The sequence below is a fragment of the Diplodia corticola genome, assembly GCF_001883845.1.
Source record: "Diplodia corticola strain CBS 112549 chromosome Unknown scaffold17, whole genome shotgun sequence".
NCBI classification, from domain to species: domain Eukaryota; kingdom Fungi; phylum Ascomycota; class Dothideomycetes; order Botryosphaeriales; family Botryosphaeriaceae; genus Diplodia; species Diplodia corticola.
The window spans coordinates 196,324-220,924 of record NW_017971496.1 but is presented as its reverse complement, the minus strand read 5'-3'; the positions used below and the strand labels follow the sequence as shown (position 1 = coordinate 220,924).

General features: G+C 56.1%; 9 protein-coding genes across 9 annotated transcripts; 4 read left to right on the top strand and 5 right to left on the bottom strand.

The window, feature by feature from the left end:
* Window positions 1-159: 159 nt before the first annotated feature.
* Window positions 160-2,243, top strand: BKCO1_1700074 (mfs multidrug transporter; the record flags this gene model as incomplete). The annotated part of the gene is made up of 5 exons (XM_020271690.1): window positions 160-367; window positions 542-636; window positions 685-1,008; window positions 1,066-1,218; window positions 1,275-2,243. The coding sequence occupies 5 exons, from the start codon at window positions 160-162 to the stop codon at window positions 2,241-2,243; spliced, it is 1,749 nt and encodes a 582-aa protein (XP_020131733.1).
* Window positions 2,244-3,366: 1,123 nt separating this feature from the next.
* Window positions 3,367-5,178, bottom strand: BKCO1_1700073 (ring finger domain-containing protein; the record flags this gene model as incomplete). Its single annotated transcript, XM_020271689.1, has 3 exons — window positions 3,367-4,415; window positions 4,463-5,000; window positions 5,068-5,178. 3 exons carry the CDS (start codon window positions 5,176-5,178, stop codon window positions 3,367-3,369), a joined length of 1,698 nt encoding a protein of 565 aa, XP_020131736.1.
* Window positions 5,179-5,662: 484 nt separating this feature from the next.
* On the top strand, window positions 5,663-7,924 carry BKCO1_1700072 (transcriptional regulator; the record flags this gene model as incomplete). Its single annotated transcript, XM_020271688.1, has 3 exons — window positions 5,663-6,176; window positions 6,526-6,944; window positions 6,995-7,924. The coding sequence occupies 3 exons, from the start codon at window positions 5,663-5,665 to the stop codon at window positions 7,922-7,924; spliced, it is 1,863 nt and encodes a 620-aa protein (XP_020131735.1).
* A 1,151-nt stretch (window positions 7,925-9,075) lies between these two features.
* On the top strand, window positions 9,076-12,339 carry BKCO1_1700071 (bap31 domain protein; the record flags this gene model as incomplete). Its single annotated transcript, XM_020271687.1, has 7 exons — window positions 9,076-9,096; window positions 9,287-9,421; window positions 9,475-9,578; window positions 9,629-10,003; window positions 10,072-10,166; window positions 10,483-11,088; window positions 11,153-12,339. 7 exons carry the CDS (start codon window positions 9,076-9,078, stop codon window positions 12,337-12,339), a joined length of 2,523 nt encoding a protein of 840 aa, XP_020131738.1.
* A 1,053-nt stretch (window positions 12,340-13,392) lies between these two features.
* On the bottom strand, window positions 13,393-14,625 carry BKCO1_1700070 (alpha beta superfamily; the record flags this gene model as incomplete). Its single annotated transcript, XM_020271686.1, has 2 exons — window positions 13,393-14,077; window positions 14,126-14,625. The coding sequence occupies 2 exons, from the start codon at window positions 14,623-14,625 to the stop codon at window positions 13,393-13,395; spliced, it is 1,185 nt and encodes a 394-aa protein (XP_020131737.1).
* A 522-nt stretch (window positions 14,626-15,147) lies between these two features.
* Window positions 15,148-15,931, top strand: BKCO1_1700069 (integral membrane mpv17 pmp22 family; the record flags this gene model as incomplete). Its single annotated transcript, XM_020271684.1, has 3 exons — window positions 15,148-15,364; window positions 15,445-15,747; window positions 15,837-15,931. The coding sequence occupies 3 exons, from the start codon at window positions 15,148-15,150 to the stop codon at window positions 15,929-15,931; spliced, it is 615 nt and encodes a 204-aa protein (XP_020131649.1).
* Window positions 15,932-18,705: 2,774 nt separating this feature from the next.
* On the bottom strand, window positions 18,706-19,941 carry BKCO1_1700068 (uncharacterized protein; the record flags this gene model as incomplete). The annotated part of the gene is made up of 4 exons (XM_020271683.1): window positions 18,706-19,005; window positions 19,059-19,253; window positions 19,323-19,761; window positions 19,859-19,941. The coding sequence occupies 4 exons, from the start codon at window positions 19,939-19,941 to the stop codon at window positions 18,706-18,708; spliced, it is 1,017 nt and encodes a 338-aa protein (XP_020131650.1).
* A 1,075-nt stretch (window positions 19,942-21,016) lies between these two features.
* BKCO1_1700067 (cation-transporting atpase 4) lies at window positions 21,017-22,567 on the bottom strand (the record flags this gene model as incomplete). Its single annotated transcript, XM_020271682.1, has 7 exons — window positions 21,017-21,405; window positions 21,460-21,530; window positions 21,581-21,661; window positions 21,717-21,833; window positions 21,888-22,078; window positions 22,264-22,368; window positions 22,424-22,567. 7 exons carry the CDS (start codon window positions 22,565-22,567, stop codon window positions 21,017-21,019), a joined length of 1,098 nt encoding a protein of 365 aa, XP_020131657.1.
* A 1,046-nt stretch (window positions 22,568-23,613) lies between these two features.
* Window positions 23,614-24,188, bottom strand: BKCO1_1700066 (uncharacterized protein; the record flags this gene model as incomplete). Its single annotated transcript, XM_020271681.1, has 4 exons — window positions 23,614-23,701; window positions 23,797-23,953; window positions 24,005-24,112; window positions 24,173-24,188. 4 exons carry the CDS (start codon window positions 24,186-24,188, stop codon window positions 23,614-23,616), a joined length of 369 nt encoding a protein of 122 aa, XP_020131658.1.
* Window positions 24,189-24,601: the final 413 nt, after the last annotated feature.

Genomic DNA, 24,601 nt, shown 5'->3' with positions numbered 1-24,601 from the left:
AATCGTCCATTCCTCTATCAAGCCACAATGACGGCCTCATGTTCCCGTCCGCTCGCTCCTGCTCCTGCTCCTGCTCCTGCTTCTACTTCTGTGTGCCCGTTTCCTGCCGTGCTTCTTTCCTTCTGCCCACGCGTCCCAGAGCCAGACTGAGCGCCAACCATGCTTTCCGAACCTCATGAATCCGATCCCTCAGAGGCATCCCCACTCCTGGGCCAGCCGTCGCTGTCCTCTCTTTCCAGAAAGTCCTCGCAGACGACAATCCCCGACGCTCCTCCCGATGGCGAGGACACGCGGATTTCCGTCTCGCGCGGAACGACCATCGTCGCTTCACTTGGCTTGATCATGTTTTTGCAAGGCATGTCTACCTGTTCAATGCGTTCCTCTGTGTTGGCATTGCTCGGCTTCTGCCTCCATACCTAGCGGCAGATAGCTGGCTCTCGGCTCCAACCTTAACCGCTGTTCAAATGCCGCCTGTGCATTGGATCCCTGTTGCCATGCTCGTCTCTCATTGGCCCATGCTCGCCTGCTAATCACCACATAGCATGCAACTTTTCGCTCTTGACCACCACTCAATCTGCCATAGCAGCCGACCTTGATGCCTTCGAAGAGGTCACTTGGTTTACCTCGGCTTACTTGGTAAGTCCTGACCACGGCATGTTCGGACTGTTAGCTGACCTCGAGTAGGTGCCCATGTCAAGCATCACGCCGCTTGCAGGACGCCTCAGTCAAATATTCTCGCCACGCGCCTGTGTCTTTGTCGCCAGTCTGTTCTTCTCTCTGGGCGGAATAGTCACGGCTTTTTCACCAACTGTTGAATGGTTTCTCTTTGGGCGTGCCTTGACTGGTCTAGGCGGCGCCGGCATTCTCTCGCTCACCATCATCATCGTACTGCAAGTCGGTGGGGAGAAAAAACGCGGGCTGTTTCTCGGTTGCGTTAACTCAATCATAACGTCCGGTGTATCGCTCGGTGCCGTGCTAGGCGGGGCGATTGAGCCGAATCTTGGTTGGGCAAGTCATCACAAGTACCTTGTGGCACCGGTATAGTGACCACTGACTGTGTTACAGAGAGCCGTCTTCTGGATGCAAACTCCCCCAAGCATTCTGGCCGGCATAGTCGTATTTCTTAGTATACCATCGCATCTTGGCGCTGGCAAGGGGGATAACCGGACGCTGAAGGAAAGGCTCTCCCAAATAGACTATGCCGGAGCCGTCCTACTGGTAAACGCCCTGTTTTCTCCAAACCCAGCGACTTCTCTGTACTTACACTTTTGCAGACTGCCGCCATCACCACCCTGCTCATCTCGCTATCCGGGCCCAAGGTTCTCATCCTTCCGCTCATTCTCTCCCTCGTCCTCTTTCCCACCTTCATCATCACCGAGATCTACTTCGCCCGCGACCCCATCATCCCCATCACGCTCCTCAAATCCCGCGGCACAGCTCTCACTTGCCTCGCCACCCTCGGCTTCATGATGGCACGCTGGTCCGTCCTCTTCTACACACCCGTCTACGCCCTGGGCGTACGTCTCTGGGCCCCAGCAGCCGCCGGCTCCATCCTCATCCCCACCAACCTCGGCTTCGCCACCGGCGGCGTGCTCGCCGGCCTCCTGCACATCCGCCGCGCCGGCTCCTTCTACGCCCCCAGCCTCATCACCATGGCCATCTTCCCGCTCACCCTCCTCGCCCTCGGCCTGGCGAGCCGCGCCGCCACCCCCGCCGCGCTCTACGTCGTCCTCACCTTCCTCAACGGCCTCACCACCGGCGCCGCCGTCAACTACGCCCTCGTCCACGCCCTGCACCTCACCCCCAAGCACACCCACTTCGTCCTCACCTCGCTCGTCGCCACCTTCCGCGGCTTCGCCGGCTCCTTCGGCTCCGCCATCGGCGGCGGCGTCTTCGCCCGCCTCCTCGCCAACGCCCTCGCCCGCGGCTTCGCCCGCCGCGGCTTGCCCCCCCGCTCCAAGGACGAGCTCATCCGCCGCCTGCTCGGCAGCCCCGCCCTCGTCGCCCGCCTGCAGGGCGTGGACCGCGCCGTCGCCGTCGAGGGGTACGAGCGCGCGCTGAGGGGCTTGTTCCTCGCCGCCGTCGCGCTGGCCGTCGTGACGGTCGCCGTGCAGGCGGGGACGGGCTGGCGCGGGTACGACGACGAGGGTCGGGAGGTGACGGGCCGCGAGGTGGAGAGCGAAGAGGAGAGGAGGAGGAGGGAGAGGGAAGACGAGGAGGTTGGCGAGGCGGCTGCAGTGTAGCGTAGGGCCAGGGTCGGGGCCAGGAGAATCGATCGGGAGGTGTAGATGTGTATATGTTGTTTGCAACACTGGTGGCGATCTGGATCATTTTCCGCGTGGGAATGCTGCGAGCGCGCTTTGGGACTTGCGATTCGACTTTGAAAGCAGTCGTCTGATATTTACAGGTTAGCATTGAGCCAGCTGTAATGCAGCCGTGTTGGTATTGCGATCCTTTGTTCTATACATCGAGATGCCGACACATGTAAAGAAGTCTACGAAGCACGTTATTTGACATCAAGATTAGCGTAGATATAAAGTTCGATGTTTCCAATTTTGCAAAGGAGAGTGTAGTTCATTATCAACGCCTTCCAACGCTACAAACGAATGGTGTATCTCAATTATCCTAACATCCTCAACCCAGCGCTTCGCTCTCTGACAGCGGGTTTTGACACGGTTCTGCGCGTGCACTGATCCCAAAAAAAACTGAGAAATAGCAATTGCATCCCGTGCATCACAACCAATTTCATGTGTACCAAACCCACACTCCCATAAATTTCCTCCCAGTGCCCATCCGCTTTTTCTTTCTTTACCAAACAGACAGCAGACAGCAGACAGCAGACACTATGCGGCAGTAAAGACCAACATGCAGAAAACACGAATCATGACACCACAGTCCTGAAGAGAAATACAGACGACCCACAACGCCGTGCTGGAATCAATATACAACCAATTGTGAGACGTGACAAATGTTCTAAGGACCTCATATCTTGCGATCTTGCGACAGGATCTTGAATCGTCGCCGAGAGGGCCGGAAAGCGAAGGATGGTTGTTGTTCTACGTATACTGCCATCCTCAAATGAAACAACATGAAGATAGGAAAAACAGTCAGAGAAGGAAATGAGGGTATCTTCAAGAATCGACAATAAGGAAAGCAAGTCGACATCATTGCCCTTTTCCTCTTTGCCACCATACTGGGTGTAGCCTAAACAGGTTCCCCAAGTGCAAGGAAGTCGAGGCTCTGAGCGAACAGGACAATTAAAAGTATTAAGAAATCATGATCTTAAGACTTTAAAAAAAGGAAGACAGCATCTGCATATGGATTCAAGTGATCCAGAATGCCGACAGATTCATTCTCGGATTGGGGTTACCCAAGAGTTGGCCAAATGCGGCCGAGGACCTTGCGCCAGCGGGTTCGGCCAGGGGCATCATTATCGTCAGCAACCGTCGAGGCATCTGGACGGTGTTCGCGACCTAAAAGTGTCAGAGCGCGTTGTCGTGCCCATTCGCGACGCGACGAAGTTCCTGGGGCAGGACGATCAGACGGACTCGGAACGCGTGTGGTCTCAGTCGTTGGACCATTCGGAGGTGCTGCGGGACGCGAACGTGCTGTAGGAGCCGGGACAACGATTGTATCGCGAACTTCATCATCAGGACAATCAACTGATCGAGATGCTGCTGGCGACGTGTCGGCCTGTTGCATTTCAAGATCGGCGGCAGTTGCGGGCCGTTGTCTCGTCGTGTGCCCTCCCATGACTAAAGCGGCAAGAGAAGTCAAAAACCCACTCCGGGTGCGTTCTTCCATTCTAACACGCTCCTCCTCTTGTCGCATCTGGTCGTCAGACAAGCCGCGTGCAGCCGCGCGTTGTCTGACCCGGCGGACCCAGCGTTCTCGGCGTACCATCGCGTTCGTGATCACAGCAGGACAATAGCCTCGGGGCAACACCGTCTTCTTGCACAAGGGGCACAGTGAAGAGCTGTCGCGCAGGAAGTTGTCGATGCACTCTGGATGATAGATGTGCTTGCAGGGAAGCTCGCGCACGGCCGTCTCTTTGTCGATGAAATCGTCCAGGCAGATGGCGCAGGTTGGTTGGGAGAACGCAGACGTACCATCGGCGACGGTCGGTTCTGGAGTGTCACCATCAGGTTTTGGCCCTTCTTCGTCCTGCGATGAGGCCGTATTGGCGTGGTAGACGTAAATAGGCATTCGGTCCAAAACTTCCTGTGGGACGGTGAGGCGCCTGATCCCCAGAGCTTCGAGGTCCACTTCTCCCCGAACGACGCGGTCGCGCAGCTGATTTCTCATTCTTTTCTGATGCCAATGAACACCGACAGATGAGCCGCAGATTGCCAGAACCATGAGGCCCAAGACGATGAGGAGGAAGACCCACAAGCTCGGAAGCTGACTTCCGCCGTCTGAAAATTGTTAGCAACCGCCGCATTTGAGATTCATGAGGACTTACTAGTAGGTATTTGAGCGATCTCGCGGACAAAGTCGCTTGGGTGATACTGGCCGGAGAGTTCGTGACCGTGTGGTACCGAGGTGAGGTTGCCGGAGTAAGCCGCAAGGGCGTTCATGACAAGTCGTCCTGTGGAGCTTGGCACAGCGTATATTGCGAAGTTGTGATCTGTCTTCCAATGGCCTCCATCATTCAAGTCCCACAGTGCATCGTTCGCCGGGGGAGGGAGGGTTTGGCTGCCATCTGTGGGAAAGAATATGATGGCGCGAAGCAGAGGATCGGCATCCGCACTGTTGAGGAATTCGTAGATACATTGAGCCGATGTCCAAGGAGCCATTGCTATCTGGTGGTAGTTTTTGGACGGAGGCAGGTCGTCGAAGCGCGTTACGTTGGCGGGCACGAAGGAAGCAGTGGAATTTCTACATTGATCCGTCGCTAGGTCTGGGACGTATAGCGGGCCCACGACGTTTTCGCCCGTACTGACGCCGTTCGTAGAGAGAGTGCGCACGTCTGGTTCCGGCCAGAAGAAGGCATACGCATCCTGCACGAATTCGAGTTAGGATGCTGGAAGCCGGGCGATGCGCAATGGGCGGTTAAGCAGCACTCACATCGACGAGTGTGACATTGTCGGCGGCTGCAGCGTCTCCGCCGGGGAATACGGCTGTCCGGAACTGCACCTGTTGCGCGCCTAGATGGCGGAAGAAAAGCCGTGTGAGCATGGCAGCGGCAATCCGAGGCAGCTCGAGGCAGCTCAAGTCCTCGAGTAACGCGGCGGACGGGCGGGTGACGTACTCATAATTACGAGGGCTGCGGCGTCGGGAAACGACGACGGATGCGGAGACAGGCGCAACACATGCGCGGTTCGACGGCAGCAGAAGACGAACGGAAGCGATGTTGTTCGGGGCACGAGGATCGCGGCAGGTGAGGGCAGGAATGGTGGTGGCGCGCACGGAGCGTCCGGGCGGGTGGGTTGCGTGGATGGGCCAGACGAGCAGCGCAGCGATGTGGAGGCCCGCTGGCGCGCATCCCCAGCCCCTTCTCGATGAGGCGCTTGGCCCGTGCGAACGCGGCTTCCGAAAGCTTGTTTGAATGGCGCTTATCGATTGTTGTGCCTGCCTTGGCGTGCACCATGCGACATCAGCCCGGCACGCGTTCCACTAAGCCCTCCCCAGCCTGCAGCACCACTGCACGACCTACTCCATCATGCCCTCGGCTCAAGGCAAAGGCAAAGGCAAGACCGGCAGCTCCGGCCGTGACGCCCGCCGTTCGCGTAGTCGCAACACCACCCCAATCTCCTCTGTCTCCGGCGTCCACCAGTCTGTCGAGCCCGTCACTACCTCGCCCTCCGGCATGCAGTCGACCCTGAACCACCTAGGTAGCCCGTCGAGCGTCTTCATCGAGGAGATCTTCAACAATGGCGGCCACAGCGCCGGCATTCCCTCCCCCGAGGCCCTTCACAGCATGCTCGAGGAGGTCAAGAATCGCTTTCTTCCCGCCCAGACCACGCGCAGCGAGGCCAACGAAAAGTTCATGCGCCATCTTATGCAGCGCCGCAAAGCACGGCTCGAGCACCAGCACGCTGAGGAACGCGCCGACCGCGAGGCTGAGGAGCGGAAGCACAAGCTGAAGAAGGCGAAGAAGCGCGAGCCCGACGAGGACCGCCCGTTAGCGGTAGGCGCACACGGTGTAGCTAGGCAGGATGGCACAGATGGAAAAGGTAGGAGACTCCCATACCTTTTACGTTGCAATGCAACAACCACGCCTTCTCCCTTGTGCCTCTCTCTACTTGTCATACTACACGCGTCGTCCGCGATATCTGTATCGACACGTAGTGTCCCGCCTGCACCTCTTATTCACTCCGATTATGCGATGCCCGGAGCCTCGACCCACAACAGGGTCTTCTGTCCAGAAAAGATGGACCAAGAAGCTCCCGCGATTAATGCCCGCTCGTCTTGGCATGTCACCCGCGGTTTTTTGTCTATTGCTCCTTCTCGTTGTTTTGCTCATGTTACTCCGTTTACACGTCACATGGGTTGTTCAGCATGCAGTGATTAACAAGGCTTTAGATGCTTCATCAACCATCTCCTCTCCCATCTCGCAACCTCCCCCTTCCGCTACCGGTGCCGGACACGTTGATAATGCAGCATCTCCGAGCGGCTCTGAAGATTCACATCAGCCCGAAAAGGCACCTGCAGTACCGGCGTACCAGACTTTTGGCCCCGATCCAACCAAATTCGACGACCCCACCATCTACCATATTCGCGACATTACCGAGGATACGCCCGAGGAGCTGAAAAAGGAAATCCTGGGCGTGGCCCGCTACCCACAGAGCGAGTTGAAAGAACTGACTCCGGGCACACCCCCTGACAAGGATTTCAGTAATCCAAAGCCGCAGACACAAGTCAACGCAAGCGTTTTTGCCAACTACGTGGAACCCTACGTAAGACCTTTGACAGAAGAGGACTTGTCTTTCCTAAAAGAACGGGTGAGTTCCACCTTGGAGCGTGATTATACATTTCCGCTAACCCAAATGAGGGGGACCGTGTTCTACCGTTTCAAATGCCCCGGCGTGGGCCGCGGCATTACAAAGAGATATGGGCCGATGAAGATGGAGCCATGGTCGTGGATCCACCTACGGAAAAACTCCCGCCAAACGAACCTAGGGGCAGCATGGATGCGATGAACGATGACATTGCAGAAACTGACGCTGTGGCCCCTGGTCCCTTGGCTTCCCGATTACTCTCCACCTTGCGATCTGAAGGCCGCACCTCCTCTGGCGAACCGAATAGCGCCATCAACGGTGACATGGAAGTAGACGGTGAAGGCGGAGATGCGTCCTCTGCACCCCAGCAACCTGCGACACATATGTCCGAATCGAATCAAGCATCGTGGAAGAACGCACCTGCCACAAAGATTGACTATGCAACAATGGATGAGCGTGCCATGCAAGAACTGATACACATCGGCTTCCTTCCAGCGGATGAAAAGCCAGACTACGACGGACACTTCGATGACGAAGTTGCAGCACGCCTACGCTATCTGCAAGACGAATTGCGGAAACAGTCGATTATCAACGGTGCACGTAAAACGAGACTACTCGAGCTCGCGCAACACCGCATGGCTCAACAAGAATACTGCGCCATTGAGGATGACCTCAACAACCAACTCAATGCCGCCTACCTCAAACGTAACCGCAACCTTGGCAAGGGCAAGAAGAACAGTAAGCGGCCCGGCGGTGCTGGTGGTGGTAGTCATGCCGTGGTGCAGGTTGGTGCGGGCAATTCGCGCGGGCTCGGCGAGGAGATTCGCGCGCTTATGGAAAAGAAAGAACGCTGGACGAATGTCATTGGCCCTGTTGTCGACTATGGCAAGGCAGGAATACCCGTTGAGAGCATCTTTGATGATGAACTAATGAAGAAATACATGGAGAAGGAGCAAGAAGGCTGGACAGAAGTCGAAGAATAGGATGTGCGCGAAGGACAAGGCTCCTTTGTACCAACGGGCGTGTTGTATGGAGATGGCTTTTGTCCAATTAATCTATCCATGGCCGAACCGGCCGAAGTACGAACACCAATGACTTCGCTATGCATGGGTGCACGGAACCGGGGTTTAGGAGCAGAACATGTATTAATAAGAGTGTAACAGGATTGCAGCCAAGCGTTCATTTCAAGGGTGTAGGCCCTAATTGAGTGGGATGAGGCAATGTACACACTTTATCATGACATACGAGAGCATGTAACCCGATAGCGTGGGGAAGGGGATCTTATTTAAATATTGTGGCAAACTTGAATTGCCGACCTCTTAACATGCCGCATTTTTGGCGGCACAATAGGTTACAACAGGTTTGATCGTTATGTATGTATGTACATGCCTCATAAAGGACGTTACACTCTTCCTGCGTGGATAGTCGATAACGGTCTAGGTATTGGTGTGAGACTCAATTGTTCGGATACGGTAGGGGAAGGCTCGATGATCTTGCGACAGTTGTGGTGGGATGCTGCGAGCTCCTAGAGTAGTGGCTGTTAGTTAGCATGGGTAGTCCTGAATCAATGACTAAGCGACGAGATTGTGCATAAGGAGGACATCAGCAACACGAGAAGATGATCTAGATAACTGGTTTTGAAATCATTTCAGCCATGACAAGCCAGCGGGCGCTGGCCTGCAGCGGGCGAGTCTTATGGCCCCAGCGTGCTCATCAGAAGATCGGGGGAACACCATGCGGGACGATCGCGGCAAGCACATACCTATGTTACCAAGGCTAGTGACGCAAGAAGCATGCGAAGAAAGAGGATGACGACGGCGTGGCTGCGATGGCGCAGGCCTGGGAGGTGGAAGGGCGGGAGCGGGCAAGGCTCGCTCGTTCCAGGCCAGCGCGCACGGGCTTCGATGTGACGTATTCCTGGCTCGACTGCAGCTTCGTTTCCCACCTGCCCGCCCGCTGCCACATATACTCCATCGACACCGCACACAACAGCTCGACATCCTACCACTGCAGACCGGCTCAAGAGACTCTTTTTGAGCTCACCCATACTTTGCAAAGCGACTGCTGCTTCTCCTCCTCCGCCGCCACCCGACCTCGCAGCATTCCAGCCGGTGCAGCCTAGCCAACATCCACCATGACGCTCTACTACAGCTTGGTACGTCCATGAACCGGTTCCCGCCACACCGCAGACACACACGCGTACACGAGCCCTCTGGCATCTGTGAGGTGCCGTGGGTCTTTCGCGCTCGGTGCACCATGAAGATGGCGTCCTTGGAGCAACTACCCCTCAGTCTGCAGTCGCGCGGCATCTCGAATCACCCCAGTGCTAACACAGCTGATCGTAGGTATTCATGCTCCTGGTGGCCGAGATGGTGATCTTCATGTCACTCATCGTCCCGTTGCCGTTCACCTGGCGTCGCAAGCTCTTCACTTTCATCTCCGAAAGTCCACTTATAGCGAAGCTACAATATGGAATGAAGGTATGTGGTGATGTACACCTGTAGAAAATGGCCCATGCTGACTGGATGGCCAGATCACATTCATATTCATCCTGATTCTGTTCATTGACAGCGTCAACCGCGTTTACCGCGTTCAGCTCGAGCTGTCTGCGGCCTCGAACGCCGAGAAGCAGGGCCGGTGAGTACATTTCCACCCGTGCAATGAACTCCAACTGACAATGACGACAGGGCGGCGGTCATTGGCGGACCTGAACGCATGGAGGTCCAGGCCCGCAAGTTCTACTCGCAGCGCAACATGTACCTTTGCGGCTTCACCCTCTTCCTGTCGCTGATCCTCAACCGTACCTACGTCATGATTCTCGATGTTCTGCGCCTCGAGGAGGAGAACAACTCCCTCCGTGGCACCTCCAGCGGCAAGGGCAAGGATTCCGCCGCTCTTGGCAGGGCTGGCGATGCCGGCGAGATTGGCCGCCTCAGGAAGGAATTGGAGGCCAAGGACCGTGACATCGAGCACCTCAAGAAGCAGGCCGATGGCCTCTCCCGCGAGTACAACCGCTTGGGTGACGAGGTCTCTGGATCTGACAGCGCCCCCAAGAAGGACCGGTAAATGCGCGGTACTACCGGAGGTTCTTCTGGAACTTGGAGTATTCGCCGTCACTTATCATTCTCAGAATGACAACTTTCGAGATCAGCGGGAAGATGCTGTGCCCTGAGCTGCATAGCAGGGAGGACACCAAAATGGAGACGGGATGCAGAGACGAAGTCGGTTTTGTAGCAGAGAGATCAGCCTGGTCTAACAGAAATGGAATATGCCCTTACTGTGTAATCCTGCACGTGATGCCATCGGAGATTGCGGGGTTACGGCTGTCGCTCGTCGCGAACGACTCGCCCAATCCCACCACCATGCATTGTCACCACCAGACCATGGAGCCAGAGAGTCGCGCCTAGACCCTACCACGCTCAAGCGACCTGTGGCAGCTACTTTGCCAGCCATGATCAAGGGCATCTTCTACACTCGGTTCCATCCCGAGAAAGGCACGTTTCAATCAGACTTGGTTTCACCGCGCCGCTGACGCGCATAGGCTCTCGCGTCCTCCACCAAGTGCCTGATGGCTCAATCACGCCTTCGACAGCGCCCTGCGCACAGTCCGCACCATTCTTCAGCTTTAGCGACGTCTCCGAGTACGTGATCCCGCGCCAGGAGTTCTGCGACCGCCTCGTCACCGTGTGCGCCAACCACTACCGCATCATCGGCTACCCAGTCTGCATCAACAACTACAATGGCAAATATGACCGCAACCAATTCATCTTCAACTTCGCCTTGGTCGTCGAGGAGGACTTGTTGGACTGGAACAGCTACGCCAGCGTTGTAAGGAAGCTGGGAAAGCTGTTGCGCAACCTGGAGGAGCAGGGCAGCTTCTTGAGCAACGAAGAGAAAGACATACCGTGGGATGTGCTTGGAGATCCCGCCAGGACCTCCAGCATTGGGCTGGGCATCAGGAGAACGGAAAGGGCTGCCTCGCTTGCCGAAAGCACGAGCGAGAGCCAGTCAGTGAAGTCGCTGGGCTTGGAGGGACTCAGTCTGGACAACGAGCCGGCTGAGATGGGCACAAGCAGTAAGGTTTACGCACTGTGCGAGATGATCTTGGAGGACCTCAACAACTACTGCGAGTGCATGATTCCAATTGGTAAGTTCCAAGCTTGACACATGTGGAATCCAAACGCCATGGCCTTCGTTAACAAAGCTTCAAGACGACTCGAATACCATCAACCTAAAGCTCTTTCCGACTCGCTTGCCGCCAGCTCCCGTCCACGCGTGGCATGTCCCGCTACTTACCATCGACATCGACATGTATACGGCACCGTCTGCCATGAATCCACACTCCTTCAGTAATCGCTGTGCTACACTTTCTTCGGATCTGACCCTTACACGGATTCTCCCGTACATCGACGGCATCAACTCGGTGTACTTCATTTCCCAGCTTGCTGATACAGACATCGGACTCACCCGGAAGGCAATTCAACACCTAGTCTACTACGACTGCGTCGTTTTGCTGGACATCTTCCAATTTGGTGCCATGTACGCGCCCACTCCTCTGATTGCTCATTTCTTCACCGACGAAGCTGCCCTTGCCGAATGCGCACGCTATGTTCGTATACCACGCTTCTTGGATGCCTCCATTGGCAACGATACTGCCACTCTCCCCGAGGAACTTCGTCGGGACTCTCACAAGCCTTCACACGGCCACTCCCGCAAAACAAGCGTCGGCAGCACCCTCGGCGGCTCCACTACAACCACGACTGCCGCCGGAAGCCCGACTCAAGCGACCTTTGTCCACAACCGCGCCCATCGCTCCTCAACTATCGGCACGCATTCCTCGGCTGCTCTAACCAATTTCACCGCCAACCTCACGCTTGCCCCTAACCAACCTGTGGTCAGCGCCGACACACTAATCCAGTTGTACTCGTCCATGCGTCAGGGCGTGACTTTGCGTGCTTGGGTGCTGGAGAACACAGCTCTGCTCACACACATCGACGTCCGCCGCCTCGTCACCTTCGGTGTCATCAAGGGCTTCCTGTACCGAGTGCACAAGTACGCCATCACGACGAGCGCAGGCGCGTTGGCCGGCACAACGGCAAGCTACGACGGATACGATCATTTACACGGCGCACGGTGGAGGGGCCATAACGGTTACGCGAGCCCGTGGCGAGTCGATTCGGACGTCGAGGATGGAGGTCTGGAAGCAAATGCGGATGGCGGGGATAAGGCGAGCGGGAACGGTAGCGGTGCTGCGTACGGTAGGGAGCTGCCGCTGGCAAGGTATTTGGATGGCCTGCACTGCTTCGATGAGATATGCACGGAGTTGGGCATGAGCGAGAGGGAGGTGCTGGCGAAGATGAAGAAAGGGTTTGGGGATGTGTTGGTGGTGAATCGGTGATTGTGTTACAGCAGGCAGAGAGCCACTTCATCGTCGGCAGAGGCGTTCATGGAATATGCACAAAGGACTTTGTACTCGGATGATACCCAGGTAAACCCGCATCGAACTTGATCAGAATAGAGGCTTTTCTCTTCCAAACTAAACTTTGACTGGCACTCGCTTGTCTGTTTCTCCTTCCCTTCCCATTGACGGCTTAGGTCCCACCCACGTTCTCTTGGCTTAGTGCCTCATGGACCTTCGTCTGTTCGCGTACTGGCTGGCGTCACTGCACTCATCCTAATCGATAGCAGCCTGTTTGTAGATTGGCTCCCCAGACCAGATGGGTTCGCACGGATGCGGCTCTGGCTTTTTCGTCTTTACGGTGCTGGCAACCCTATCAAACACCCATACCCAATGGTATGATTCTCTGAACAAAAGGTCGAAAGGAGCATCGCCACGAGCGACGAGAGTCGACCCACTCATTGTGTTAAGGCACAACTGAGGGCGGGTAAAGAGATGGGAGAGAGGATAGCGAGGAGCTCTGAAGTACCGACCGATATGCTTTTTTTCTCTTGGTCGCCTTGTTCTATGTCACGCGATCCCGTGTCTGGCGGTTCGTATCCTACATCGCCAGTTTGGCAATTTAGCACAGTCTCATCCCAGTCACCTGGGCCATGCGTTTCTAGTGCGCTTAAGGGGGAGCGCGTAGGTGCCCGCGTGCACTCTGGCAATTTAGTGACCTCACTGACATTGTAGAAGGAGATCAGTGGCTAGCGACATGCAAGTTCAGACAATACGTAAATCTAGTAAATAGGAATAAACTTATCACCACCAAAATTCAGATATGGGCAGTCAATGGCACTATGTAGCACTCTTATTTCACTTTGGACTTTTGTTGGAATATGGGGCTCCAGATCCTAAGGGCTGCCAAAAATGCCCTCAGTCGCTCGCTTCGCATTCTTAACATGTTTCGACCTGGGCTGCTGTCTCTTCTTGTTCTGCTCTTCATTGCAGGTGACCTACTCGTTCGTGCCATTCCGAAGGCCCAAACATCGACTCAATCCGGCTGGCGTCTCACTCAACGACGTCTTTCACGAAAGAAACGATGGCGAGTCGTCCATCGAGCTTGCTTGGGACCTCGTTGTGAAGAGCTCCGTGGACATGTTTACGACGAACGTCAAGCCGCAGTTCCCTGCATAGGTCGTATAGGTATTGCGCCTGACTTTCGGGCACAATCTCGTCTCGCGCGGCGGTGACTATCTGTATTGGTAGTCTTCGATGGCCTTTCAAAGCCGCCATACTACGAAGTGCTCCTTCATTGTCCCACCAGTTCCGCAAGAATGGCCAAAGGTAGCGGTAAGGGAGCCACTTTTGGGGGTAGAGGGCAAGAAGCATCTCTTTGATTCCGATAAAAGGAGTCTCGAGAATGATTCCAGAAATTGCGAGCTGCCGGTTGGGGTTCGTCGAAAGGGATACTGACTTGAGTTGCCGGGCTACTAAGTCTGCTGCCACACCTGCTCCAAGACTCTGGCCCCAAAGGATGACCTGAGCACCAGCGTAATTCTGTTCAACCCAGGCGAGAGTGGCTTGAGCGTCTTTCTCGATGCCTCTTTGCGAGGCTCTGCCCTTGGAGGTCCAGAATCCGCGGTAGGATAAGGCTACGATACTGTAATCTGGATGATTCGCAGGTGGATTTTCGTTCAGTGCTCTGAGAACCTTAGTCAAAATCGGCAGGCGCGGCGGCATGGACGCCCCATTCCTGCTTGACATCAGCATGGAGTAGAGCAGGGAAAGCCATTGCAACTACCCTTGGAAATACAGGATCACAACTCGCTGCTGGGTGGTTCCCGATGCTTCATTCGGTGTATCTTTCGGTGGTATACTACCGAGACACAGAGATAATCGGGTTCCGTCCAGAGACCTGATCCTCTTCTCTTCCCATAGCACAGGTCTACAAGCGGCAGCGTAATCGTCCATCTTCTCGGAACGAGCAAAGGGGGGCATGTAAGGCATGTAGATGATCTTGTTTTGGAAGACAATGGTCATGATGATCTTGTACGACCAAAGGCCCAGGAAGCAGCCGAGGAAGACTGCAGGCGGGACCAGGACCGTAGGTAGCGTCTCGGTGAACAGAGCGCGCCTCCCATGCTGGTAGCTTGCGACCAACGCGGGTCTGAAAAGTCTGCGCGGCTGTATTGGCGATGCATGACTGGCCGACGAAAGCGCTCGTCTGGCCGATGAGCAACGGCAGTGGAGAGCCATCACCGTTCCGGGAGGCACGGAAAGTGGGATGGAGGCGGTGCGCATTGTGTCATTGGCAGCGACGCGGGTCCAGACTCCAGATTGACGGCGCACGGCCACATGGACGGAGCGGCGATGGCGGGCGGAGATGTGGTTGCGGCAGGCGGGCGGGAGAGATCCCCGGGGCAGGCGCAAAGTGTCCGGGACCCCTTGGACTGTGCGCAACGCCGTCGCTGCCATGCGAGATCACAGAGCTCGACGACAGCTTACAATAATCCACCCACCGCCCAGCCCTCCTTTCCACCCACCGCCTCCCACATTTTTCCTCCTCGACAGCCTTCGTCTGCATCGCCGCTCTACGCTCGACATCCTACTCAATCTATCTTTGCAATCCCTCCACCAAAATGCTTCGCTGGTTCGTCTTCCGGCATCCCTCGACCCAGTCGTAGCCGCTCGAAACTGATGGCTCCATGCGTACAGGTACCAATTGAAGCTCGCTCAGCGCCCGCTGCTGACCCAGAGCGTTACCACCGCTGTATGCGTCCTCTCCCCCCTTCCGCTCCAGTTCCTGCGCAACTACACCGCCAGATGTCCCTCTTTGGCGACCATCATGCAATTCCCCCCCGAAACCTGCACAAATGGCCAAGATGCGGCACAAAAGCTGGAATGCCATGGGCTGACTTTGCGGGACGCCTGCAGATTTTGTTCGCAACCGGCGACACCATGGCGCAGCAAATCGTCGAGCGCAAGGGCGTAAAGAATCATGAGTGGGATCGCACCGCCCGCATGGCCGCCTACGGCGGTGGTAAGTGATGCTCCAGCCTGCAAACTTCTCAGTCCGCCACCGCCGATCAGCAGAATTCTGACATTCGGCCGCTTTCGCAGCCATCTTCGGCCCGGCCGCGACGACGTGGTTCAAGGCGCTGCAGCGTATCCAGTTGAAGTCGACCAACGGCACCATCCTGGCCCGCGTCGCCGCCGACCAGCTGCTCTTTGCTCCTGCCAACATGTGCCTCTTCCTGTCGACCATGGCTGTGCTCGAGGGCGGCAAGCCCAAGGACAAGCTCAACTCGACCTACTGGCCCGCGCTCAGCAAGAACTGGATGGTTTGGCCCTTCGTGCAGGTCGCTAACTTCAAGTTTGTCCCGCTTGAGCACCGCGTGCTGCTAGTCAACGTCATTTCTCTCGGTGAGTGGAGCTATCCCGGGTTAGGACGATAAGGCGAGGCGGAAAAGCGGTGCGGACTTAGCGAGTGCTAACGCCGAATGTGCCTCCAGGCTGGAACTGCTATCTCAGCTTCCTCAACAGCCAGGGCGGAGCCACAGCTGCTGGCTCCGAGGCCGGGTCCTTGGCAGCCGAGAAGATGGAATGAGCAATGCCTCTTCCTGCATCAAGACCGACACCGACTGCGCCGCTTTCCATCATGCTTTCTCCGTCGGAGCATTCCGTGCGGCTGAGACAATGGGCATGGCGGACGCATACGTCAGCTGCGAACAGAGACCAAGCCTTCATAGGCAGCTGTGACGTTTCAGAAAAGTACGAAAAGACCAATTCAAATAATAGACGAGGAAGGCTAGAGGAAGGAGACCATCCATAGAAAAGGAAATGGGCATGTCCGATGGGTATCGAATCCTGCTGGCGGCGGCGCAGCAGTAAGATGGTGGTCCGTGCCACCTGGACCTGTGGCGGCGGGCGCGGTGCGGCGCGGCACAGCCGCAGTGGAAGTGGCAGGGCTTATTCGTCGTTTCTTCGATTTCTCTCTTCACGTTGACATCTTTCGGTTCCTTTTGGTTTTGACATATCCTGTCTTTCATGCCTCTGTTGCGCCCCGGTTCGGCAAGAGCGGCACGCGTCACTCGGTAGCTGCGACAGCTGAGACAAACCCACAGAGCCAAAGCAGCAAAAGCGATCTCCGTTCGGCATCGCCGAAGGGGGGCTGCTCCGCTTTCCGCAACCATGGCTGCGGTGTCTTGCTTCGCTGTGTGCCCCACTTTTCCTTTTTTTTCCCTTGGCATCACCTTCTCCACCACACACCCGCCTTCCCATTCGTAACATGCAGCATCATCAGCAAGATTTTCATTGCATGAGACATGAGACAGCACCTTGAGGTCACAAGACCAACACATAGATAGACGAACAGACATAAGACAAATGACATAGATCAGAAAGAAGGGAAAACAGTGATTCGTTGTTGTGGACAGAGGTCCTTCGTCGTTCGGTGTGACAATGCTCACTATCCAATTTAATTGCTGCTAAACAGCTGATATTATACCCATAGCCAAAGATGGCGGTCTGAGGGAAATCCGACAGACTACCTACATATCCGCCCGTTTGTCGGGTCGGTCCGAGCTCTCGCCCTACAGGGCCGGTGATTCAGTGGTGTATTCTCTCCGAAACACCCAGCCTTCTTTCTGATATCTTTTCACGATGGTAGAGATGGTCTTGCTTCATTTTTTTCTTGTCTGGTAAATGCTTTTAGACTTGCCAATAAACTTAAGCATGTTACTCAGCACGTGTACCTGCGCGCTGGAGGCACCATGCACAAACCGTGCGTTCCAATTCCACGCGCAAAGTCCACTTTCTCCCGTTCCCCGCCGAAAAGCTTCAGCCAGACTCTATAACAGCGTGAAGCCATATACAAACGAGAACGGGATCCAGGCCACATTATTATTACTACCAAACGACTCGCAGAAGTGCGTAGCTTCTTTTGTGCGCACGCACATATGAAAAGGTTATTAATGAAGGACCTACGGCTAACCGGGGCCGGGGAGCAACAGCAAAAAAGAAACACGGCCAAAACATGGCTTGAGCGCCCGTCCGCCCACCCCTCCCGACAGCGACCGGACCCTTCTCCTCGCCGTTCCTCGCACGGAAACTCAAAAATGGCCATGTCGCCCTGTAGAGCGAGATACTATACATAGGAAACCAGGGACGCGAGATATGGAGGGGGGGGGAAAAAATAGAAACACGGCACCTTCCTGAGCCCTTCCCGTTCCTGTCCCTTTACCCCTGGTGATCGCCCAGGCACAGGCTCGCTCCGACGCGCGCCGTCTTCCGGGTGATGACCTTATGTATGATGTGCACATCACTTTCCCCCTCTAAACAAGGCACACGGCATGCGTATGTAGGTAGCTGAGTCAAGCCCGCTGCTGGCTCGGCCGAATCATTGCTTTCCCTCCCCCCATGAAGAGCGACGTGATGCATCACTAGTGACAAAAAAGTGGGGTTTGCTGCAGCCGTTGCACGACCAAGGGTCGTCGAGTTTAATGCATTTGGCTCCGGACTGATCAAAGATGCTCGGGGATGAACCGCCAAATTTTTTTTTCTCAAAGACCTTGTAAGAAGTTATGCTTCTCTCCTCCAAAATTCTATAATTACGATAGGTGCAGAGCCCGTGAGGTACCCAATAAGACGGCGTACCAAGCCGGCACCATTTAGAACCTTATCTCTCTGTGACGGCGGGAAAGTCGGATGAACGACGAATGAAAATTTGGACGGAAGTGCGGGATTGGGTGGTAATGAAAGGCACGTGGGCCTTGAGATGCAATTTGCCAGGATGACGAAACCCCCCGTCTCACAGAAGCATGGACTTCATGACATGGCTGACCTATAATAAGAAACATGCAACACACTGCAGCCAGCGGGCAGTAGGAGAGTGGGTATGAGTACTATGCAAGAAAACGGAAAGGAAAATAGCATCAGAAGGAAATATGCCAAGGGAAGAGATCGGCCGTAGTCGAAAACTCGCGCGGTTGGCAATATGCCTTTCAGTCCGCTTGTTGAAATCAAGTAACACAGATCCGGGAAGAGCAAAAAGCCGACAACCAAAAAATCCCTCTGGTATCCTTCTCCACAAAAAAAAAAGAAAGAAGCACTTGCGATCCACGAAATGTCCTCTCCGCAAGCCCAAGGCTCGGTGGGATCGAATTGGGTGGTGCAATGGGTTTGCTTCCAGTATGGCAAACAAGAGTGGCCGGTATTCCCGATCTTCGCCTTTGTGCACCACATAACGCCGTCGCCGTGAATTCCCCGTGCCCGGATCAAACCTAAAAGAAAGACTGAAAATCCATTGTACATGCTTTGATTGGACGTATCGAGCGATCGCACCACCATCTGCAGGGTGGGACGGAAGACACGATGGAAACATCAGTCAATCGTCATCCTTGCCGGCATAGGACCGGCAATTGCGGGCATCTCGGTCGTATACTTGTGCTCCTCGAGATCCGGCACTTTGCGTTTCGCAATGTGCGGCTTGAGGCCCTTGTTGAAATTATGGGTGCACATGCATGCAATGATGATGGTCACCAGCAACAAGAGAATGGTAATGACGGCGAAAGTAGTGAGCGAACGGCGGGCTGGTAGGTAATCCTGAACGCGGCGACTGTCGGTGCCGTACATGCGTACAAGCTTGAAGAGGAAGTAGGCAAGCGCACCGAAGTAGACGGTCTGTATGTGAAGTCAGCGGCCAGGGAACATACGGCGTTCTCTGCAAGACATACGATAATGGCGGCCATGCCCAGTACATTCTCCTTCTGGGTCCAGTAAGCCGCAAGCAAGAGAAGGATAATGGTGATCGGAATGGCGGCGATGGTGAGGTAAAATTCAGCGTCTGTCGTGTTGCCGACGACGACAAGGAACTGCACGGTGAATCCCAGGAAGAAGAAGAAATCGAACTTCAGAAGGGCGATGTAGATCTAGAAGCCAACGTCAGCACGTGTGCATGTGTGCATGTGCCAAATTTGGCGCAGTTGTCCCTTGCTTACCTGATACGTGAGATACCTACGCTTCAGTCTCAGGTCGGCGCTGATGTGCTTGTAGATGGTCCAGGCGAATTCGTCATACAGCTTCCAGGCAACGAAAGACATGAGAATGGTGCCGAAGGCCATCAAGCAAGGCTCGACGACTAGGAATGGCTTGATGTCGTCCCAAAACTCCAGGTTGATCATGCTGTACTTCTTCAGCTCCACGACGGCATCGTTGATCTGATCCATTTGGATCGACGCATACACCAGGATGCCGACGTTGTAGATGCAGAGGCCAATGACTTGGATGGTGTTCTTAAGGCGGAGCGCATCGTAGACCAGGACCATCTGGTAGATGTAACCGAACATAAAGACGGAGAGGTAGGTCGGGATGGTCTGCGCCTGGGGGAATTTATTCGCATTCATGTGCAGCGACAACTGGAACTTGGCGAAGATGTATCTGTGACAGACAGTCAGTGGTGAGGTCGCAAAGCTGGGCGAGAGCCGGGCTTCCGAGCCGACGCGGCAGCCGTAGTGTGGCTGAGGGCTAGACGTACGCTTCCAGCGCGAGCGCAACGAAGGCCTGTAGCAATGCGGTGAGGAAGAAGGCCCATGTCCAGGTAGTGGTCGGTCGGTACATCTTGCTTGGTGTCGGGCGCACGCCCGGGGTTGCCGTGAGGCCTTCTCGATCGCGGTAGCCTCCTGGCAATGTGTCGAGGGTGGGTGGCTGATATAGCCGGTCGATGCTCTGGCCTCCGAGGAGGGATGCGCGTGACTCGTGATGGTAAATTTTGACGGTGTTGTGCCGCCTCGCGCGGCTGGTGTGCGGAGGTTGTAAGAGAGGAGGCGCGGCGGGTGGTGCTGGGGAGGAGCAAGGCTGGCGCAGGCTCGAGCCCTAACAGCTGCGAGAGGGCGACACAGGCCGGACGAATCGGTCGCGCGGTCTTGGGAGCTGTGAGTCGCGGCACACTCGGGCCAAGCGGACAGGCGACACAACTGTGGGTTTGAGCGTGGCGCAGAAGCTCCAACGAGTGTTTCGCGTGGGCGCAGGCAATGCAAGGGATCGCAGGCGCGCGACGCTTCACGGCGACAACGGCAACAACGGCGCAGCCGGGCGAAGACCAAGAGACAGACGGGCGGGTGAGCACGAGCGAAGGGCAGCGCTGCCTGGGGCGACAACGCGGGCGTCACGAGGGGGGGGTGGTAGCGATCGTCGAATGGGCGGGCGTGGGCGCCGGGTGGGATGGAGAGGTGGACGGAGGTGGAAGCGGCTGCAGTAGGAAGATGCGGGAGGCCCCAGGGTCGGCGACGCGAACGAGTAGCTTAAGGGTAGCCGGGCGTGGGTTTGGGCTGTCAGGGCCACAAGGCGGAGGGTGGAGAACGCAGCTCTGGGCCTCTCCGGAGCTTGGCCGCCGCACGAGAAGGCCGCCCGCCCGCCGGCGCTGAGGCAGCAGCCGCGAGGCGCAGCCGCGGATGACCTCACCGCTTCCTGCACCACACCCAGAGTCTCCATACGCAAGCGCTCGTTCGGTCTGCCTTGTTGGTGCTCCCGCTACTGTACATGCACAATGGCCCGCTGCGCCCCAGCCCGCCGCAGCCCGTCCCGCCGCAGCAGCCAGCCCAGCCCTGCTCGCCCCCCGGCCGCGCCAAGGAGCCCAAGTCCGCCTGCCAACGCTCAGCGCCCCGTCTCCTGTCGCTCCCACCCGTCCACCGGCTCATTGCACGCGCGTGTCGAGCTCGTATTTTACATGGATGCCAACCCCCTCCAGGATCTGCACCTGGCTCTCGTTGTCGCCCTTGACGCTGCCGCTGCCGCTGCCGCTGCCGCCGCCGCCGTCGTCGCTGCCCGCCCTGCCCGCCGCGCTGCAGTGCGTCGTCACCACGCTCTTGTGCGCCAGCCGCGAGTCGACGCTGGGCAGCTTGACCCCGTTGTAGCTGCGCGAGCGCAGCGTCCGGCTCTGCAGCGCATACGTGTCCTTGTGGTCGGAACTGCTGCCGACTCTGAAGACGGACGAGAACAGCGGCCGCAGGCACGCCGTGCACCCGCAAATTACTGCAATTCCAGCCTCGGCGTACGCCCAGATCACCAGGTTCACGACGCCATCTGCATGTCAGGGGTCAGCGCTGTCCGTGGTGGCTGATCTGCGGGGAAACGTACACAGGTAACCGTCGGTGGGATTCATGTAGCTAACGGTGTAGTTCAACCGGATCATTGCCGAGACGCTCGCACTATCTCAACGGTCAGCCAACGGCTTCTTGTATTCTGGGCCATGTCTTACAAAATGCCGAGCCCAAGGAGCCCCACGACCGACATCTTGGTGTTCGAATTCATCTTCACGTCCCAAAGGAGAGGGATCGGCCTGGTTCCTGTACTCAGCATTGCCCTGCTTGGTTTGCACTGCTCGGGGTTCTTACAGCACGGCGCAAAGCCAGTCGGTGATGATGTTGATGCCAGACTGAGTGAAGCTGACTACAGTGAGGGCAAGTGATGGCAGGCATTTTGCGCCAGGTGTCGATGGCAGCCAGTTGGCCCTAGGCTGGGGTGAGCATGTGACCGACTTTTCTCTCTCGTTGGAGGGGACCTACGTGATCGGAGTGCACTGCGACAACAGGAAGATGGTTGTGAAAGAAAGAGAAAGCACGATGGTGCCAACGATGCACCATAACCCGACGAGGTATGGTCGCTTTTGAGATGCAACGCGCACAAGCTGCAGGGCGATGCTGACTTTTGCAAACATGATTGAGATGCAAAAAAACACCTGCCCAAGGTAAAACCACTGCGATATTGATCAGTGAAGTCCAGAGACACCAAAGACTGCGCATGAGAAGCAACGCGGCGACCCTTCTCCGTGAGTATTCTTTTGCTTTCACAAGTCCATTCGGGTCAGGGCTCGAGCGTTCTCATTTTCCACATGGGAGCTTTGTTCATTGATATCTTACTTTCAAGAGTCGGGAAACTTACTTTCAATGCAACCACCTTCTCAGCCGCTGTGGTTCGGTAGTCGTACGCTCCAATTCCGGAGTCGGCGGCTTTCAAGGCGCTGATTGTAAAGATGAGAAAGAATGGCTGGTTCAGTCAGTGATTGCAGCAACAAAGGGGAGAGAACAAGATGGAGCCATACCATAGCCACCGACATCATCCAGTCGTCCCAACCCCATTTTGCCGACGTGAGGCGAACGTAACACCGAAGGCCAAATAAAGCGAAAGCTGGAATGGCCAGGATAATCACAGCTGCGGCCAGCTTGGGTGCAGCGTCGTAGAACATCGGGTCTGCAGAGACGGGACAGGCGACTATGGTAGAGAGATGGGCGTGCGGTTTCAACAAAAGCTGTATAAAAAGTACCAAACGAGGGGCAGCGGGCTGGCGGCACACTTCAGTCGCTGAGGAAAGTCAGGCAGCACTTCCTTTTTCAACACCAGAACAGGGAGTAGTATTTACATCTGATATCTCGCCGCAGAACGCCACGGACCCAGTGCACACCAGATCTACGATCCTACGCCATTGTCAAAAGAAAGATCATCCAAATTGCCTGTTCCTGGCGTCGACATCAAGTCGCATCCCGTCAATTGAAGGAAAGAGAAGGATCCAATGGCGAAAGCCGGACGGACAGGCACGGGCCACGGCGGGACGGGGAAGACGGAATGCCACCAGCCTAACGACGGAGGTAGTTCATCAGTGGTTTGGTCCATGCAAAGATGTGGTTCGGACGCGGCCGAACCAGCACTGAAGGGTCAAACTTAAAACGGCTAAACTGGCCCAGATGTCAGAACTGTCTGACACCAACCTTCTAGAATTCCGTGAGCCATAATTATTATCGGCCCCTTTGGCCTGTGATATGGTAAGGTGATGCTCCGAAAGGCAGCGCTAACTACGGCGGCTTAGCAGAGCGCGCGGCAGGCGGGTTTGACAGCCACTACGACCCGCGCGGGAGCCCACATCCGACTGCCATGGTGCAGCTGTCTCAGCGGGATCAACGCCGACCCTTTCTTGGCCCCCACTACTCCCCTGACTACTTGGGTCCATATCCATACTTGCGCAGCGTTACAACGACTGAGCCACCACAAGCCACGGCCGTGGGGCTTGGCTGCGCTTGGCCCTTTCAGGCACGCAACCTACAATTTCGAACCCCACAGCGAACGCGCAAGCCCGATGCATCTCAGACGGACTACTTCTAGCCGCAGCTGACTTGCTGTCCGGTGTTCCCAACACACTCTGCTTTCAGTATGGTCGTTGTGTTTATTTCTCCAGTGCTGCGCGCCCATCGTCTGCCACACTACTGTGCTACCCTACGGTCACGCCGGCGATCGATGCTATGCCTCTTTGTCGGCAGCAAACCTCTTGAGGTCGCCCAGATCAAGCTTCTCCAGCGCCTTCTCGTTAGTCGCGTTCAGAAAGACCCTAGTATCCGTTAGCAGCCGTCCGGAGATTTAACTTCTCCCGACACAGCAGGCAATAGTAAGGGTTGAAGCAGGGAAAAGAAGAGGACCACCTACTTGGGCACCACAGGGTCTTGATCGTTCTTGCGTGCCTCCAGAGCTTCCTTCCAGCGGCTTGCGCAGAGGCACCACTTGCAGCCTCCGGCCAGACCAGCCATGCGGAGGTCGTTTCCACGCGATGCCGAGAATTCCAGAAACTCGTCCGTCACCTCAGCTACAAGCCGACTTTGTCAGCACGCGCGTTTCAATCCCATTGCAATCTCACCTGCAACGCTATGGTTTCCGAAATCTCCTGCCGGCACCTCGCAGTAGCCGTTGCGCAAAAAGCCAGTCATGGGCTTGGTCGAGTGCAGCGCCAGAGGCTTCTTGAAGACTGTCGTGTATTGTCATCGGGCTTGCTTCCGGACAAGCATGGGCAGACGGCGACGCTCACCGTTGAGGCTGGCCATTGCTGGTCTAGACATGCAGAGTTATACTGTGATCGTCAAGGTTTCTGTGGGGGATATGCGGCCTTGCGACGGATGAGTGGAGCGGTTGTGGAGTTGGTGCGAGGTAAGGTGTGCATCTTGTGGCCTTCCACGATCGCCTGAGTCCGCTGGCCGCGTCAACTCTAATTATGACGTGTAGAGTGGACCCTGATCCCCGAGAACGATCTGGCGTCCATCCCTGCGGGGCTGTGCCGATCGCCCTGCTTCGGCAACCCTTCGCCGAGACCCTTGCCGCACTTATTTCAATGTCGAGTGGACCGAGACCTGGAATGCTCGAAGCCATCGATGAAATCAAGTCCGCTCGGCTTCGGTAGTGCTCCCGAAATGCTGCGGGAACTACGAACCATGTGTCCAGTCTTTGGCACACAAAATTG